This window comes from Acinonyx jubatus, chromosome D2 (assembly GCF_027475565.1).
Source record: "Acinonyx jubatus isolate Ajub_Pintada_27869175 chromosome D2, VMU_Ajub_asm_v1.0, whole genome shotgun sequence".
Lineage (NCBI taxonomy): Eukaryota > Metazoa > Chordata > Mammalia > Carnivora > Felidae > Acinonyx > Acinonyx jubatus.
This window is the reverse complement of record NC_069393.1, coordinates 61,776,293-61,795,049: the sequence shown is the minus strand read 5'-3', so window position 1 is coordinate 61,795,049 and position 18,757 is coordinate 61,776,293. Positions and strand designations below refer to the sequence as shown.

At 39.9% G+C, this 18,757-nt stretch overlaps 1 protein-coding gene across 2 annotated transcripts in view; it reads right to left on the bottom strand.

The window, feature by feature from the left end:
- SORCS3 (sortilin related VPS10 domain containing receptor 3) overlaps positions 1–18,757 on the bottom strand; it is a 592,870-nt gene that overhangs the window by 35,032 nt on the left and 539,081 nt on the right. For both annotated transcript variants that reach the window (XM_027063020.2, XM_027063019.2), the window contains exons 15-17: positions 14,554–14,671; positions 13,408–13,541; positions 2,862–2,975 (exon numbers count right to left, since the gene is read on the bottom strand). In XM_027063020.2, coding sequence (XP_026918821.1) covers positions 2,862–2,975; positions 13,408–13,541; positions 14,554–14,671 — 366 coding nt within the window. The remainder of the gene's footprint in view (positions 1–2,861; positions 2,976–13,407; positions 13,542–14,553; positions 14,672–18,757) is intronic.

Genomic DNA, 18,757 nt, shown 5'->3' with positions numbered 1-18,757 from the left:
AGGGAAGGAGGCTGACCCACTGGACGAGGGAAGTAAGAAAAGCAAGTGCTCCTTTCTGTGAGGGAGGAAGGGACTTGTTTGGAGTTATCTAAGGTCATTTCCAGTTTTCTCTGTACCAAAAAGCATCTAGAAGATCAGACTTCTTTTTTTTTTAATATATGAAATTTATTGTCAAATTGGTTTCCATACAACACCCAGTGCTCATCCCAAAAGATGCCTTCTTCAATGCCCATCACCTAGAAGATCAGACTTCTAACTCTGATTCATCAGGAAGCCTCTTCCTGTCTTCCCTCGACCCGCAGGACATCATTCCATCCTTTAATACCTAATAGCCCTTGCTCTGAAGCCACGGGGCTCTTTCACAGCACATTTTCTCTCCTTACTAATACTCCACTTCCCACTCAACACAAATGCCAATTCCAAAGCACAAATTTGAAATGCCTGTTAAATCCTGCTGAGGAAAAATCAGCTCAGAGAAGAAGTGGGCATGGGGAAAACTCCTCACAAAGCAGGGTGGCCTTTCAGGACAAGAGCATCTTTTCACATAGTGATGCCACGTCATCTCACTTCATCAGTGATCCCAGCATATGAAGCCAAGAGCTTGTCCACAGTCCTGACCTGCACGGAAAATATTATTTCCACTATCTGTAAGACTGCATATAATCAACATTCTGGTAAAACCACAAAATATAAATGTGCCACCACCACCATCATTATATCATGTCTTCTTTCACCCTGTATGTCAGGAGTAATTAACCAAACCATCCATGCTGCCTTCTTCTGATTGCCTTTCAATTGAAAGCAGATGAGAGACAATTCTTTATGAATAATATTGATCCTCCACTATACCTGATATTTCCCCCAGTCCTCTCTCCATCCGTCACCCCCCAAACACTGCTGAACTACCAACCCTATCTCCACCCAAAGATCTCAGGAGGATGTTAAGCAAATGCTGTGTGTAGTTACTGCCTCAGATAGAATTACAATATACCCCTTTGTAGATACATAATATTTTTTTAATTGCCAACTGAGCTCATAATGGGTCTTCAGATGTGCTGTCCAATATGCTAATCACTTTCTACCTGTGCCTACTGTGCACTTAAAATGTGGTTAGCCTTGCATGTTAAAATGATACTATTTTGGATATATTAGGTTAAGTAAATTATCTTATTAAAATTAAGTTTTCATTTAAAATTATTTTTAATGTAGCTACTAGGAAATTTTAAATTATATATGTGGCTCATATTATAATTCTTTTGGTCAGCACCAGTCTACATCATCAAACTTTTGTAACCAATTTATACTTTCTTGCTGACTTTTAATCATTTACAAGATATTTAATTTTTACTTATGGCAGATATTTTGGTGGGTACCATATCCTAATGCAACCTTGATATCATCTACTCTTTCTCTTCAACCTCAACTGGCCAGCTGGTTGACCACCTATAATATAAGCCAACATTTAAGCAACACAGAGGTATGTGTACACAGTTGTAGTAAATCTTTTGGAAAAAATTGAATTATCTTTCCTTTTCAGCTTCCTAATTTATTTGGTTGGCTATCTGGGATTTTGGTATACCTAACTTGCTTTAAATTGGGTGTACATATACATGTCACGTGATCATATGTGGTTTTGTGATGTAATTCTCCTCCAGTTCCATCCAAGGTATGCTCTGGCTTGGGATTTGGTGGCCCAGCTGATGACTTGTGCCTATCATATTCTTCTTCCTCAAACTTGAGAGCACTGTGTTCTCTTCTACCATATCTCTGAAAGTTCATGCTTCTGGATCTGTATTTTGAATGGCTTAAATCCCTGAACTAGACACCCACAATAAAATTGCATCAAAAGTGCTTAAGCCCCAGCTCAGGACCCAGCAACAGCTCCCTAAGAACCAAGTATTTAGCTAAAAGTTCTTGTCTTTCAGTAGCTCAGACCACTCAACACATCTCTTCCATCATTTTCTCCCATCACTTAGGTAGATTGTACCTTTTCAGGATTTTACAATCAGAGAAGGTAAAAGTACTGAGGTGGTGAGTAACTTGTGTGAGATGGTAGAGGACCCATTGGAAGAGTTGAGACTGGAGTCCAGAACACCTTAGTCCTCCGCTACTCAAAGCCCTAGGACCAGTAATGGCAATGATGCCCGGGAACTTCTTAGAAATGAAGAATTTCAGCCCCACCCTACATCTACCAAATCACAAGCTGCATTTTAACAAGATCACCAGGCGATCTACAACACATTAAAATTGGAAAAGTGCTATCTTAGACCCCCAATCCACTTGCCAAATCCATTCTGCACCATGGAGGTAGCAAAAGACGGGAAGGTAAGTCTTCAAGGAAATATTTTTTTCCCCACAAATCTGAGTAACTATAAGTGAGCAAAGAGAGAAACACACACATAGTGTGGCAATTAGACAAAGTATGCCTTGACCTTCTTATTCCAGGAGGTTCTAGAATGGGACCTGTAAATTTTCATTTTAAGTTGCCAGCATCACAGTCTAGGAGAGCTTCTGTTTGTCTATCACTAGAGAGCACTGTAATATCTGCATACCACTTGTGTTCATTTATTTCCTTAGGGGCTCAAAAAATAAGGTGGCATCTCTTTCCGGCAAAGAAGACCCAACTGAAACAATAGCTATGGTCTGTCAGAGGCAAATGGAAAAAAGTATTGAAATCTGGTAGATTTCTGATGTTCCCCCTAAAGCTACTCTCAGCTAAAGTAAAGCCTCAGCTTTCCTCAGAAGCCACCTATAAACAAACTATCCATACTCTCTCTTGCTTCAGAAGAAATGCTACCTTTGATCCCAATCTAGGGAAACAGGAGACTAGTGAATAGAGTTCCTTCAGGTGTTTTACTTACCCAGTGCTGTTAAGGTAGCTTTGACCAAGGCTGCAGTCCTTTGATGGGGATGCTGGGTTGTACCAGAAAGCTGGGACACACTGGCTCTCTCCGTGTCTCTCATAGCCATAGTCACTGTCCAGAAAATGAATATTGCACACTAGTACAGATGCACAAATGCCAAAACACCCACAGACACACACAAACACAAATACATCTCTACGGTCTTGCAAAAAGCTGCATTACATTCTTTCAAATATTCCCAGTGACAGTAAATATTCATATGAAGTTTTAGAGTTAGAAATAATCTCAAATCATTGGAAATCCAGTGCACAGAAGAAGTAATGCATTATCAAACAAATATTCCAGGTTAAAAAGAGGTATGGATATACATCATGTAGCAGGTACACTGGCTGGGGTTGGGTGTCAGGGATGCTATGAGCTGAAAAGCACATTCTGGATCACAGTGGAATTACTGACATAAGAAGGTGATAAGCAAGAGGATGATTTTAAAGGTCAAGATTCATTTCTGGATAAAATTCCACAGGTGTTATTCCAAAATTAATTTCATAGATTTTATTTTAATTTTTCCTACAAATTCCTTCCCAAGGAATATATATATATATATATATATATATATATATATATGTATATATATATATATATACACATATATATATATTGTATATATATGTATATATATGTATATAAATATTATATATATATATTTGCATCCACATATATACAAATTGTCATTCAATTTGTCCCCAATACATATAACACAGGTCTCCTGTTTCCCTACAAACAACAACAAATTGTGGTTCTTTTCCACATTTTCATAAAAGCCTAGCTGTAATAAAATAAAGAAAGAAAATCAGGTATGATTCCCTCCTGCATTCCTCCCATTCCAAAATGAAGTAAAAGACCAGTGTGTAGAGAGGAGGGCCCCCATCTGAAATGTGACTGGTGTTTCCTTACTTCTTGGAGTTTCATAAGGCTCCCAGGTGCATAAATGTCAGGGTAGAAAAAGAGCAATAAAATAAGTATTATTGCTCTTGAAACCAACCAGAGGTCATTGAGGGTGTCTTCACTTGGCAGGAGAATTCATGCTTCTAAGTTAAGCACCCAAGGGTTTCCTGAAACCCACAGACTGGGCAGAACAATCTGGACATTTGAATATTGATCCACTGAGTGTTAATAAAACATAAAACAGCAAGGAAAGTCACTCTCTCCAGACCTACCCCTCCTTTCTTTTTCTGTTCCCATGTTCTTTGAGCCAAGATTTAATTAAAGTCCAATGAAAATAGAGGCAAACGGTCTGTGACTAGGGTAGGAATGAAAGGGAGGTAGGAATACAAGTTTAACTCTAGATTTATTTATGACTCAATATGTGCACTGTCCTCAGGAAGAAGTATTACAATCCTTGCCTACAAGGACTTTTAGTCTTTGGAGAAAGAGACCTAACATGCCTCAAATCCAACCAAAGAACAGAATAATACAGCATGAGGCAGAACATGAAAATACAGTATGAAGCAGTACAGTTAGGAAGCACCGACTGATGGAGGAGATTATAGAAATTGTTCTCCAGTTCCACATCACCTTACTTCCTCACCATATTCCTCTACACCAAACTCATACCTGAACAGTCCAGGCCAAATTTTCAACCCTTTGTCTCTGCATATGTTATTCCCTGGGCTTGAAGCACTCAACGTTGTCTGTGTTTGGTAGTTTGCTTAGTATTCTTCTTCAGTATCTAATCAGAGGAGGCCTTCGCTGATCCCCAGACAGAATCTTTGTGACCACAGCATGTTGGAAACATTGAAGATACAGAGATCTCTGTTGGTTTTGTTTGGCAATATAATAGTTCAGAGCAGTACTTAGGACATTGTCGGTGTTGAATATTTACTGGGTGAATGAATACTCCAATTATGTTTTAAAAGTAATCACACTTATTATTCCATTACATTGGGTCTATCTCTGCAGGGAGATGTGAACCCATAGTTCACCTTCCAGTGTGGACCACAGAAAACATCCCAAGTGCTCGACAGATGCCTAAGCCAGAAAGGTGGACTCAAGACCAGCTTTGATATGGCCATGTTTAAATGAAAATGGAAGAAAATAAGGAGCAAGGGACGTGTTTGTCAAACAAATCTTTTGCCATGACTCCTGATCAATGATTAGAGATCTCCCAGCCCGCACGTTCAATGCAGACTCAGTATTATGACAGTTGGTAACCACCAGTGGGAACAGACTTAAAATTTCAGGAATTTTGCCAGCTAATTAATGGTTGTTAAACACAGCCAATATCAAAAAATAAGTTATATCAAATTTCAATTAAATAAATATATTTTAAAAATAAATACATAAGGCACAGAGACCCCTTATATTTTGCTGCATTTCTTATAATAATAATAATAATAATAATAATAATATATTGTTATATATAAAATGTTAGGTATTATTATTTTACCTGTGCTCCTGAGGTCATTTGCATCTATGTACCTGTATGGCAAAAATACTACATAATGTGCTTCTGTACATCTCTTCTCAATTCTATATTCACTGGCGTCATGCTGGTAGCTTGAAATTGGCCACATTTGGGGATATTTAAAGCAATCAGCAAATGCTACAAATGAGGGCTTATTTATTTATCTGTTTCAAGAGAGCCAGTAGTTAAATATTTACCAGCACAGCACTGAATATCTGATTTATTTAAAAAAATTTTTTTATGTTTATTCATTTTTGAGCGAGACAAAGAGAGAGACAAAGAGACAGAGAGACAGAGAGACAGAGAGCATGAGTGGGGCCAGGGCAGAGAGAGAAGGAGACACAGAATCCAAAGCAGGCTCCAGGCTCTGAACTGTCAGCACAGAGCCTGACATGGGGCTGGAACCCACAAACCATGAGATCATGACCTGAGTCGAACTTGGACACTTAACCAACTGAGCCACCCAGGCACCTCCAGAATATCTGATTTCTAAGCATTGCTTATCATTAGAAACATTTGGGCTGTGGTGTGTCTGCAATGCTTCTAGACAATTCTCCAACTGCTGGATAAACTAAATCTACTGAATGTCCTGCCAACCCTACGAAATATTAGTAATCTCTGCAGGAAGGGTGCTCTCCTTAATAGCTTTGGGAAGGAAAGGAATGTCTTAATGCTCTTTCCTAAATCTTTAACCATCTTTAGCAGTTCTGTTCAGCTCTGCTACCTGTTAGCAATTCAGTAATTAAAAAAGGTGCGTCAGGCATGCTGTTTTGCCCCAAAGAGAAAAAGCACCTCATTAATATTTAATAACATTAATGGAAACATCACTGGCTGCCTCCAAGCTGTGGACTCCTTCATTAACTTCTGTTAAATGTATATTAAAATCTCATTCTGCCCAACCTACCCCCCAGCTCTGGAGTTTGCATGATTTCAAAAAAAACAAAACAAAAACAAAAAAAAAAAAAAACAAAAACCAAAACCAAAAAAACAAGCAGTTCCAGCTGCTGCTCCAACTTCCTGGGGAAGAGGTGTTTTTCTGTTGAATTGTGACATTTGGAGAGAATGTACCAGAAAGTCTGATTTGCCTCAGGGAAGTATGCTGCCACAGCTTCTGCAAACACACCAGCAGTTTCCTTCCAGAAATAAGTCACCTCTGCATCTTTCTTAACTATAAAAGGGTTTAGGACTTCTAAAAGTTTAGGAGGAAACTTCTCCATTTCCAGGAGACGTATGTCCTCCAAATCCCATTCAGGGAGAAGCCTTAGACCATCTAAAGAGGGAAGAGACAAGCTTCAGAAATCACAAAGCTTCCGCGTGTCAGTGACACTTGTATTCCTTGGGTCTAATCCTCTCAACTGGTAGGTTGAAAGGGAGAAACAAAAGAGAAGTGACTTGTTCAAGACTGTACACAGCTGGAAATGGCAGATGGAAGTGATACTTGGGACTCCTGATCCATGGCTCAGATTTAGTAAATGAAGCACCCATTTAATCATCATAAGAGAGAGCCCCCTGGTCCCCAGGAATGACATTCTGAGACTCTGGGAGCCAGCCCAGAAGTCAGGCTTTCTGTTGGCCCAGTTGCTGGGGCTTTTCTACTCTCAGACCATGCAGAGCCCTATCACGGCCTCAGTGACCCCCAGGCCCTCCATTCTCCCATTTGGCGGTTGAGATTCCAGGAATAGTACTCCCCGGATGTCTCTGTCCCACTTAATGAGACAGGATCACATGCTGGTTTGAAATGGGCAGATAGAAGGCTTTGGCAGATGCAGAGTGAACACTCAACAAACAGAAGCAACTGCAACAAAAACGATGGAATAATAATTAACATCATTAACATTTTGCTAAGGCATAAGCCTAAATACAGGCAAAAAGAAAGGTGATTACATCCAAACTCTTTCAGAAATTGTATGAAAAACCCAACAAGCATCCGTCAAGTATTTCTCTTTATCAAGCCTCATGCCCTCTAACAACCTTTTCACACAACTGCATTCTCTGAAGTGCTGCCCTTTTCCCTTGTGCTTGGCAGCAAGTCTACACAGCTCCATCACAACCTTCCACAGTAAGCCTTCTGTCATTACTCCAGTCCTCAACACTCCTTGCTCTGATCATTTCTGGCACTTGCAGGTAGGAAGGACCAGGGCTGTCTGAAAGACCTTGCTGTTTTACAACTATGCTATCCAATATGGTAGCCACTAGCCACATGTGACTATGAACACCCAGAATATGGCTAGTACAATTGAAGAACGGAATGTGTAATTTAATTTCATTTTAATGCAAATAACCACATGTGACTAGTGACTACTATATTGGATAATATAGGTCTGGATTATAAAATTCAGCCCCTAGTTATGTTCCTTATTATTTGCTATTATGCCTTCTTTCAGTTCAAAACTCTAGTTTACACCTTTGCTTTTTCTACAATGCTAGTCTATAGAAAAATATACTTGATTGTACTCTAAATGCAGAATACTAATGGTTGGATAGATTTCAGACACCCCTGCACTTATGCACTGCGGCATCCCCATCTCTCTTCCCCTCTATGTTACCACTTGATAAACTCCCTCTATAGATGTGGAACCATACTGCACATGGAAGGAAGCACTAAAACACACCCAGACTTAGAACTCTCAGGTCAGAATATTATCATTTTGAATGAGTTACTTAACCTCTCTGTGTATCCATTTCTTCATCTATCAAACGCCTACAGTAACAGACTCTCCTTCCAGAAGCTAGTTGAGAAAAGTAAGATAATCCATCTAAAGGACTTAGTGAGTAGTAGGTGCTCAGCAAAAGGTATTGCTGAGTAAGTGGTTGGATGAATAAGAAAAGAGAATGACTAAACATAATTTCTGGTTCAACCTGGTTCTCCTTGAACAAAGGTACTTGCATCTCAGAGGGCCACTCCTTCCTAGAAGCCTCATTTGACTTCAAAAAAGGCCCTTATACTCCCTTTTCTGACTACTCACTAGCCCTTGACAAACTTAATTCACAGGGATGATTCATGCCTGGCCCTTCACCAGTGCCACAATGGAAGTGGCTCTCTAGAATAAGCATGAGGCTAACTAAGTAGAAACATCAATATTTATGCAAAATTCATGCTTAATACTGACATGCGCTCCTGAGGAAAGGGTGAATATTATTCTACAAATAAATGCTTCTGAGAATCTGTAAAAGCTTCCCTCTTCAAACAAAGAAAAGATATAGGTTGAAAATACTCTCCCTTTGTGGATCTAGGCTATACTCCTAAACTTTTCAACCAAAATCAAGACGTTTAATGCATCCTCCCCAGCCCATAAACAACCCCCCCCTCCCCACACACACTAATCTGATTAAAACTAGGTTATACCCTCTCCCTGCTGTCTCTGACACTTAAAAGTTGCTTGAACCAATCAGATGAACATGACCTGATTTGGCTTAGGCAAACAACTAGGTAGAATGCACATAATAATTACTTATACTAACTGAGCTGAGCTTTTCAGATTCTTTAGCTAATAACGCTTCCTGGTAGGAAGGACCATTGAGAAGCAGATAGGGCTATGAAACTCCTGCCATGCACTGATTTCCAGCACTGAAGACAAACAAACTGTATTTGATGGAAAAAAAAATATTTTTAAACCAATACCTATGCTTACTGAAGATCACTTAAAACAATTTTAAATACTCAGTAGTTGTTTATATAAAATATTGTAGAAAAACAACAGAAATTTCAGAAATGAAACTTTCTTCTCTACTCAAAAGTAGTGCAAAAATATTTTTAGGCCACACGATTTTTTTTTTGCTTTTGTTCTCAGATTCTGACCACTAACCCAGCCTCAAGTCCTGGGTATTTGTTTGCTTATCCTATCTCTGACTCAAGTGGTTCGTTTTTAAATTATTATTATTCAAGTATAATCAGCTTTCTTTGTTATATAAATTTTAGGTGTACAATAAAATGATTCAACAATTCCACATATTTCTCAGTACTTATCAAGATACATGTGCTCTTAATTCCCTTTATCTATTTTACTCATCCCCCTCACCACCCAGCTTCCCTCTTATTTTCTCTGTATTTAAGAATCTGTTATTTTTTGTGTTTGTTTCTTTGCTTTCTTTTTTAAATTCTACAAATTAGTGAAATCATATGGTATTTGTCTTTCTCTGACTCACTTATTTAAATTAGCATTACACCCTCTAGGTCATCCATGTTGTTGTAAAAGACAAGATTTCATCCTTTTTTATGGTTGAGTAATATTCAACTGTGTGTGTGTGTGTGTGCACGCACACGCACACACACACACACACACACACACCACATCTTTATCCATTCAACTATAAATGGACACATTTGCGTTGCTTCCATATCTTGGCTATTTAAAATGCTGCAATTGGGGCACCTGGGTGGCTCCATCAGTTAAGTGCCCGACTTTGGCTCAGATCACGATATCACAGTTTGCAAGTTCGAGCCCTGCATCGGGCTATCTGCTATTAGCATAGAGTCTGCTATGTGTCCTCTGTCCCCCTTTCTCTGTCCTGCCCCCCTTCCTCCCTCCCTCTCAAAAATAAACATTACAAAAATTATAAAAATAAAATAAAATAAAATAAAATAAAATAATGCTGCAATAAATATAGGAGTGCATATGTATTTTCAAATTAGTGTTTCTGTTTTCTTCAGGTAAATTACCCAGTAGTGAAATTACTCAATCACTCAATCATTTGGTAACTCTATTTTTAATTATTTGAGGAACATCCATACTGTCTTCTGTATTATTTCTAATATGAGATACAATTGGCTGTAAAATATAATCACATAATGCTTCAAATACCATACTCCCCAAAATTCTATACGGTCCTCTTGAACACCATACACCTATTACAATTCGAGTACCAATGGTCAAAACTACATCATCTGGAATTTTGTTAGAGTTAACGGAACATTCTAAATAAAAACATATCAACAGCAGTTCACCCAGGTTATTTGAGGATGTTTTAATTTTAGAATAACTAAACTTGAGGACCTGTTTCTTTCGAAACATAAAGTGAATCTAATAAGACTTGTTTGATTTCTTGAGAAATAGCATGAAACAGAGAAGAACATAGGATTTAGCTAGACTTGTATTTGAGCTCCAAATTTCTCTGTTATGTGACCTTAGTCAAGTAGCTTACGTTCCACATGCTCGTTTTCGTCTCATTAAAAAGTCATAGTAACAATGCTGATGTTACAGAGCATTGGGTCCGGATGGTACCTCTGTAAATTCAAGTGTGAGAACCAAAGGACACCTTGCAAAGGCTTTTTTCTTTTTAATTTCTTTTTTTTTTTTTTTTGCACTGCGTCACTTACAGATGGATTCTGATAGCAGTTCCCAAAGAAAGGCTCAGAAATATTTTAAGCAGTACCACCTACAATAAATGAATGAAAAACACCCAAAGGTATGACTTTGTAGACAGGGCTCATTTGGATGTATAAGCTCTGGTTTACTTGCTAAAAATACCATGGGGACTACTTAACTGTGGGGTACAAGATTAACAGCAGCAGCAGCAATAGCTACCATATGGATGCCTACACCACTAGGATGAATGCCTTACCTACATTAATGATGTAGATTAATTCATTTATTCCTCTCTAGCAACCAATGAGATACATGTTATATTATCTGTATTTTACTGCTGAGAAGGTTAAATCATAGAGATTAAGAAAATTTCCCAAGGTCAAAATCTGTGAATATCAGAGCTGAGATTTTTGTTTCCAGACTAGTAAATGTTAGTGGAATTACTGAAAGAAAAATATTTATGCTATAATTCTTCTTCTTTCTCCATTGTGAGGTTTCCCAATAGCAGACAAGGGTCTATTACAGTTCAGAGAGACACAGGAGAGAATAGTATGACATGCAAGGGCAGTGTGCCTCCATGGAGTCAGTCTTCAGAGGGACCCAAGGAAGACTGAAATTCATATTCAGAAATTCAAGCTGACATCAATATGTCACGCAGCATAATCCTGAGGGATCTATGACAATTTTTCTGGGTTGTGGTTAATAATTGAAAATTATTCTTCCCAAGTGTGAAAATATCCTCTGTTTCCAAAGGGTCAGAAGTGCCACAGGTAGGACCCTGACATTCAAATTAAATTCCATTCAGCATATCCCATTTTAATGATTCTCCCTGAGGTCAAGCTTTCCAAGGCATGTGTTCAGGGATGCAGAGTAGCTAGGGAGCAGTCATAGCCATCTAGCTGGTTTGCAGTTACCAGTGATAATGCTAGCAGAAAGGGGGGAACAAAACATGGGTTCCAGCACAAAGCAAGCTTCAGGAAAAGGATGAAATGAGGCTGAATGAGGTTGCTGGGGAGGGGCAACTGTTCTGCATCCATATGGATGTACTTCTGTTATTCGACACTAGAAAAGCCCAAATGCAACTCTGCTGCTGTCCTGCCAAGTTTAGAGGGTGATGCCTGAGCCCTTAGCTTTGTCTTTTAACCTGGAATGGGTTATGAAAATATCTAAATTGAACTTCACCTTTTGACTGTCCTGAGAAGGAGGAATTCATCTAATAGGGATCAGTGTGGGATCACTAGCAGGATCCCCCATCCCCAGAATTGAGATACTTTTTTGACTCTCCGAAAAGGGACAATGTTCAGGGAATATGGTGCAACCACTTAATTCTTACTATGGGATAGGCACTGAAGAAAGTCTAAAATTCCTGCCCTCATAGCACTTGTAGTCTACTGGGGAAAGACAGACAATAATAAAGCAATCAGAAAACATGATGACTCCATGTGGTGACTAATACTAAGACAATGAACTAGGGTGTCAGAGTGTCAGGGTGTAGGAGAGATCAGGTGGCCTCAGAAAGCATTTCTGAAAAGCTGATGTTTTTGCTGAGATATGACTCATCCAGAGGTTCCAGCCATGCTGAGATTTGGAAGAAATTCTGCACTTGCTATTGTCTTTGATAGGCATAAGCCTAGATTAATTAAGGTACAGAAAGGAGACGGTAGTGTGGCTGCAAAACAGGGAATGAGGGCAGAATGGTAGGAAATTAGGGCACAATGGTAGCAGGCCAAATCGTGTAGAGTAGAACAAGCCAAGGAAGGAAGACTGCATTGTATTTTGTGGGAGAGAGGAAGCTACTGGAGTGTTTTAAGCATAGGAATAGTAATATATGATTTGAGTTTTCACAATCTCATTTTGGTTGCTGTCAGGAGGATAGGTTTTAGGGCAACAAGGGTGGAGGCAGAGAGAGTTTGTAGATTGTGGGAGTGATCCAAGTTGTGGTCAACATGGGCAGAGGTACTTTGGGTTAGAACGTGTTCTGGAGGTGAAGACTCACAAGGACTTGCAGGTGGCCTGGGCCTTAGGGGAAGTGGAAGGGGAAGGGAAAATCAAGCTCTCCTGAGATTTTGACTTAAGCAACTATATTTTTTATTGAGTTTGGAAAAACTGGTCTGGGAAGAGGGGTTCAAGAAGAGCTGAAAAAATTGCTTTCTAAAGTAGAAGATTCAGGAAGAGCTCCACTTTGGCCACATTGGGTCTGAAATCCCTACTAGCAATTCAAGGGGAGATAGAGGCTGAATATGTACATGGACACACATGTCCCATCCTAGAGGACAGTGAGGCCAGAGAAGAGGTATACATTGGAAATTTGTGAATTATTGGCTAATAGGTGAGACTTAAAGTTGTTCTTTGTGGTTGTCATTAGAGGGAGAAAAAAAATGATGAAAGGAGAGAGTACACATGGAAAATCACAGTTTGAGCTAATGGATCTGGAGGTAGCTGTCCAAGGTGGTAGCTCTCTGAGCTTTGTCACTGCTCAGACCAACCTCTCTGGTACTTGCCCAGGGATGCTAACTGAAGATGACAAGTTTCCTCAGACATATTTCTCTGACAGAACAGTGACCTCCCCTGTGAAAATATCTCCTCCTGTCCTCCTTCCAGGGGTACAGGGTTACCCTCGGGCCCAGGAACTGAAACAGTCAGGCCCATAGGCCAGCAAACACACCTCCCACCTGTGGGTCATGACTCCCCTTTCCCCAGCTCGATCTTCATCCTCACCCCCCAACAAGTAAATGTCTGGTTGAAACTGACAATGAGATGCCATGGGACTCACCATTCAAAGTCCCAGTCAGCACAGACACAGGGCTCTGAAACCACTGTCCCTGAGGAATCTCGACCCAGGGCACACTGAGCTCCTGGCTTGCGTTTCTTGAATATTTTTCTTTCTCCCATGACGCAAGGCTCCCCCTTAGAAAGAAAGTCCATGGTGAGAAAGGAAGAAAAACACAAAGAAGGTGAAATAAACCAGCTTCTCTATAGGAAGCACTGGCCTTTCCATTCTCTTTTGGTCACTCTGTCTACCAATCTCATCCCTAGTAACCATTCAGGCGTCTCAAGGGAAAAAGGGCCAGTCTTTTACTACGACACAAGAGGAACACCATGGAGGAGGTGCTGGCTCATCACTACCTCCCACCCAACTTAGCCAATGATGTCTATTTCATCTTGTTTCTCTTCCACCTCTGGAGAGAAGGCAAAAATTCCAAGTCATTGTCACAGACTTACAAATTGCCCAAATGACTTCAACAGAAATTGTGGTGGAAAAGAATCAAATTCTGGCATATTTTTCATATCATCTTCAGAGTAAAACTGAAGTTGGCCTGAAAAGTTCTCTCTCTATGATAAATAATCATGCCCAAGTCCTTATTTCCAGTCAAGGGCAAAGAAAAGCAGAGAAACTGGTATAAATCACATGATTGCAATGGTTCTGAAGAATGCAGAAGTCTTACCTATGCTGCAAAGCAACAAATATCTAGAGGCACTCACCCCAATCCCTCACCCTTTATCTGTGGCCCTGTTTCCAGGGCTCTTGGGGATCTCACTGCAGGCTGGCCTGACAAATATTCTCACCCTCCCCACTAACAGGTGAGATGATGAAACCACTGAAAGTCCTCCTGGCTGTCTGGGTTTATTTCTCCACAGATAGAGCAAAGGCCCGAGGTAATACTTGCCTCCCTCACCCCTCGACTATTCAATCATCTCAATGGGTTGATCAGGATCACAGGGTGAAAAATGGTCCTTAAATACCATCTTTGCATGCTTGACCTGTGTGTGTGGACTCCAACCCTTCCCCCAAATCCATCACTATCTTCAGATGCCCCACTACCTTCTTCCTCCAAATAGGAAGGCCCAGAGATGACCAAATAGGCCTTGTGGTAGTTCCTTTTCCTAGAAGCCAGTATGCCCCTACCACATGGTATACCTGATTGAGCAGGTGCCAGGTCTGATAGTCTTCCTTGGTGCAGCGTCGGCTGAAGATAGATTTGTAGTCCACTTTCACCAACTGCCATTCAGAACGGAGGCTGAAGTGGCCAAAAACTCTAAGTGTTTAGGGGAGGCAGGGGAGAGACAAACAGAGAGGTCCCACTAGTCAGTCACTAATACACAAAGACTGGAGGGAGAGAGGACTAAATTGCGGCCTGGACTCAACAGGTTCTTCCAAATTGAGGTCTTGGAAGGTCACCAAGGAGAAAGTCCACCATTTACACAACTCTAGCCAACTGGCATGGTATTCATAGTGGGTTTAAAACTAACCATTTTTTAATTGCAAAAGTAATATATGTACTTTATAGTAAGCAATGAGAACACAGAAAGATATGAAGAAAAACATCACCCAATAGTTCAAAACCTTACACAGAAAGATATGAAGAAACAAAAAAATCACCCAATAGTTCAAAATCTTACACTCAACAGGTAGAACTGTTGTTGATATTTTGACATGTAGCCTTCTTGTTTCTCCTTAATGCAAGCACAGGTATTTTATCTACTGATGTCTACTGACAGGGACTCAGTTTCCTCATCTGTAAAGTAAATGTGTATGTGTATGGTGGGAATGGGGGCAAATTAGCTAATCTGAAGTGTGGCTGCCAGTTCCAAAATTCTGCCAGAATCTAAGTGTGCTTTAGTTGAAATTCCTATTGTTTAATTCACATGAATAACACCCTCCTTTCCTTTCCCTGAAAAATCACAGTAGCCCCATAAAAGGAACTCATATTTATGTATAGTAAAGAAACACACCATCTATGTGACTTAGATAATCAACACTGACCTTTTCAAAGCCCAGTAGTTGATGGCCCTATACATATGAATGACCAATGGTTTCTAGAAAAATGGAAAAAAAGACTGATCACCCATACTCTACTTGGGTGGCATGTCTTATAATTACAATGCAAGATATCTATCATAGTGCTGTAAAGAGGAGACCAATCACTCTGGGAACCTAAACCAACTGAAGTCTTTCAAGGCATTGGATGGATTCCATTTCAGCAAGACTTAATCATTTTATCAGCCCCGGATTCTCATCTCCTTCCAGTCATATGTTCTTGTGGTGACACCTAAGAGACTACTCCTCAAGGGACAGTCCCTTCTTCTTTCTGAAGGATGAAGATGCTTTGCGAGGGGTGGAAGTTGACTAAAATTGTGAAATGGATGAAGAAACAGGACTGTTTAGTAGATCGTACAACTTATATATTACACCTTGAGAAATGCCTTTTAATGTTCTATCAATTTAAAAGTTAAATACAACTTTTTATAGTCTTGTCTAAAAGATCAAACAGACTTTGGGGTGCCTGGGTGGCTCAGTTGGTTAAGTGGCCGATTCTTGATTTTGGCTCCGGTCGTGATCTCGTGATATGTGAATTAAAGCCCTGTGTCAGACTCTACACTGACAGTAAGGAGCCTGCTTGGGATTCTCTCTCTCCCCCTCTCTGTCTACCCCTCCCCGACTCCTTCTCACTCTCTCTCTCTCTTCCCCCTTCCCTCCCTCTCAAAACAAACAAACAAACAAATAAATAAATAAATAAATAAATAAATAAATAAATAAAAACATATAAAATTAAAAAAACAGACTTTGAGGTGAATAAGTCATAGGGATAACAGGCACTGCATAGGAAATACAGTTGATGATACTGTAATCATTTTGTATGGTTACAGGTGGTAGTTGCACTTATAGTGAGTGTAGCATAACGTATGGAGATGCTGAATCACTATATTGTACACCTGACACTAATGTACCATTGTGTGCCAACTATACTAAAAGAACAAAACTAAAAACGTATGATCTTTATAAGAATCTTAGCTCAGCACTGAGTAGCAGAAGCCATGGGGCTAGAATATCTTGGGTTGTGTGGTCAATACCGTGTGGAGCAGAGTGAATGTAAGCATCCCTCCCCTAGGCTTACTCTGATCTCTTGCACTTTTGCTGTATTCATTGGTCTCCAAATCCCATACGTCCATGCCAGGTCACCATTGAGGTACTTTCACCTTCTAATCCTGATTCATTTCATGGAGAGTTCACTAGTCAGTCCATTTAAAATCTCTAACAAAGCAGTTATGTCTTTTTTTTTTCAACGTTTATTTATTTATTTTTGGGACAGAGAGAGACAGAGCATGAACGGGGGAGGGGCAGAGAGCGAGGGAGACACAGAATCTGAAACAGTTTCCAGGCTCTGAGCCATCAGCCCAGAGCCTGACGCGGGGCTCGAACTCACGGACCGCGAGATCGTGACCTGGCTGAAGTCGGACGCTTAACCGACTGTGCCACCCAGGCGCCCCCAAAGCAGTTATGTCTTAAAAGTTTCTACTTATTTGAAGAGAGAAGAGTTAAACTGAAAGACTGTCAGGAGAAACAAACAAACAAAAACCACTGGGAGAAGACCTTGATGAATGTCTTCTTCTGTCTCTATCCAACCTTTCTAAATCTTTTCATATTCAAATATCACCTCCTCTAGTCTTCCCTGATTGGAATACTCTGAGTAGAAGAATAATAGTGATGCTAAACCAAACACTTCCACCAACTCCAAATAGCTTAAAGTTATTTCATGGATCATAAAATACATCATGTCTGATTAATGCCATTCCTTTCCATGGAAGGATTACTGGACAGACAGAAGAGGGAAATATGAGGCACACAATTTACCTGGGTATCAGCAAGGCATCTGACAGTAAAATTATGTGACTGAACAGTACCTAATTAAGGCATTAAAATCGAAGAGGGGGGAGGGCATGAGTAGTCAGCTGCAAGGTTCTGCTGTCTGCTCTTTCTTGTCCATCATTTTTATTAATGACTTGAAGACATGAAAATAATGGTCATCATTGGAAATCACATTTTCTGATGACACAAAGCTGGAAGAAACAGTCAATATGCTTGATGGCAGAATCAGGACCCAAAAAGGTCTTGACAGACTGAAGGGAAAGGCTGAATCTAATAATGTGAAGTAACAGAAAGATATGTCAGGTCCTTCCCTGGCAACTACATAAGTATTGAATAAAGAAAATGATGCTTGATGCAGTTCAGGTTAAATAATAATAATAATAACAATAATAATAAAAAAATAATAATAATGTGGCATCTTAAGAGTTTTCATACACAATGTGATTAATGTAAGTAAATACTTCAGAGAAACCAAAAGTACTTGAGATGATCTTACAACACATTAATTAAGAATTCTATATATTATCAAGAATGAAAGAGGCAATATCCAGGCCTAATCTACATTAACTAGATCACAAAGAAAAAGGCAGCCAATTTTGGATGTCACCATTCAAAGATATACACTAAGTGTCTCAAACTAGAATACATGTATGGGTTTTCGTGGTCATAGTAAAGTTTGAATCTCCAGAAATTTTAAATAAAAATAAGCATTTACTGGAACATGTGTATTTATTATGGAGAAATTACATATATTTTATCATATTTTTGAAGTGATTCACAGTTCCTAAACCTTAAGGACCATTGAAATAGACACTACATAAGATGGCATACTGTATTGAATAGTGACTCCCCCATGGGACATGAGCATGTTCTAGTCCCTGTAACCTGTGCATGTGACCTTATCTGGACCTTTGCAGACATAAGCAAATTAAAGATCTTGAGATGAAAACATCCCAGATTATCAAGGTAGGCCCTAAGTGCCATGACATGCATCCTTGTAAGAGAAACATGCAGAGAGGAGGAGGCCACGTGAAGAAAGGGCAAAGACTGGAGTTATGTGGCCACATGCCAGGGAACACCTGGAGCCCCTAGAAGATGTAATATGCATAGAAGGAATTCTTTCCCAGTGCACTAGAAGGAGTGCTACCCTGTTACCACTTTGATCTTGGACTCTAGCCTCCAGAACTGTTAGAGAACTAATTTCTGGGTTTTTGGCCCCCTAATTTGCAGCAATTTTTTATAGCAGCCACAGGAAATTAATACAGATGGTGATGTGATTCAAGACCAATTTTGGGGGTGCCTGGGTGGCTCAGTTGGTTAAGTGTCCAACTCTTGATTTCAGCTCAGGTCATGACTTCATCGTTCATGAGTTCGAGCCCCACATCAGGCTCTGTGCTGATGGTGTGGAACCTGCTTTGGACTCTCTCTCTCTCTCTCTCTCTCTCTCTCCCCCCCCCCCACTCATGTGCAGGCT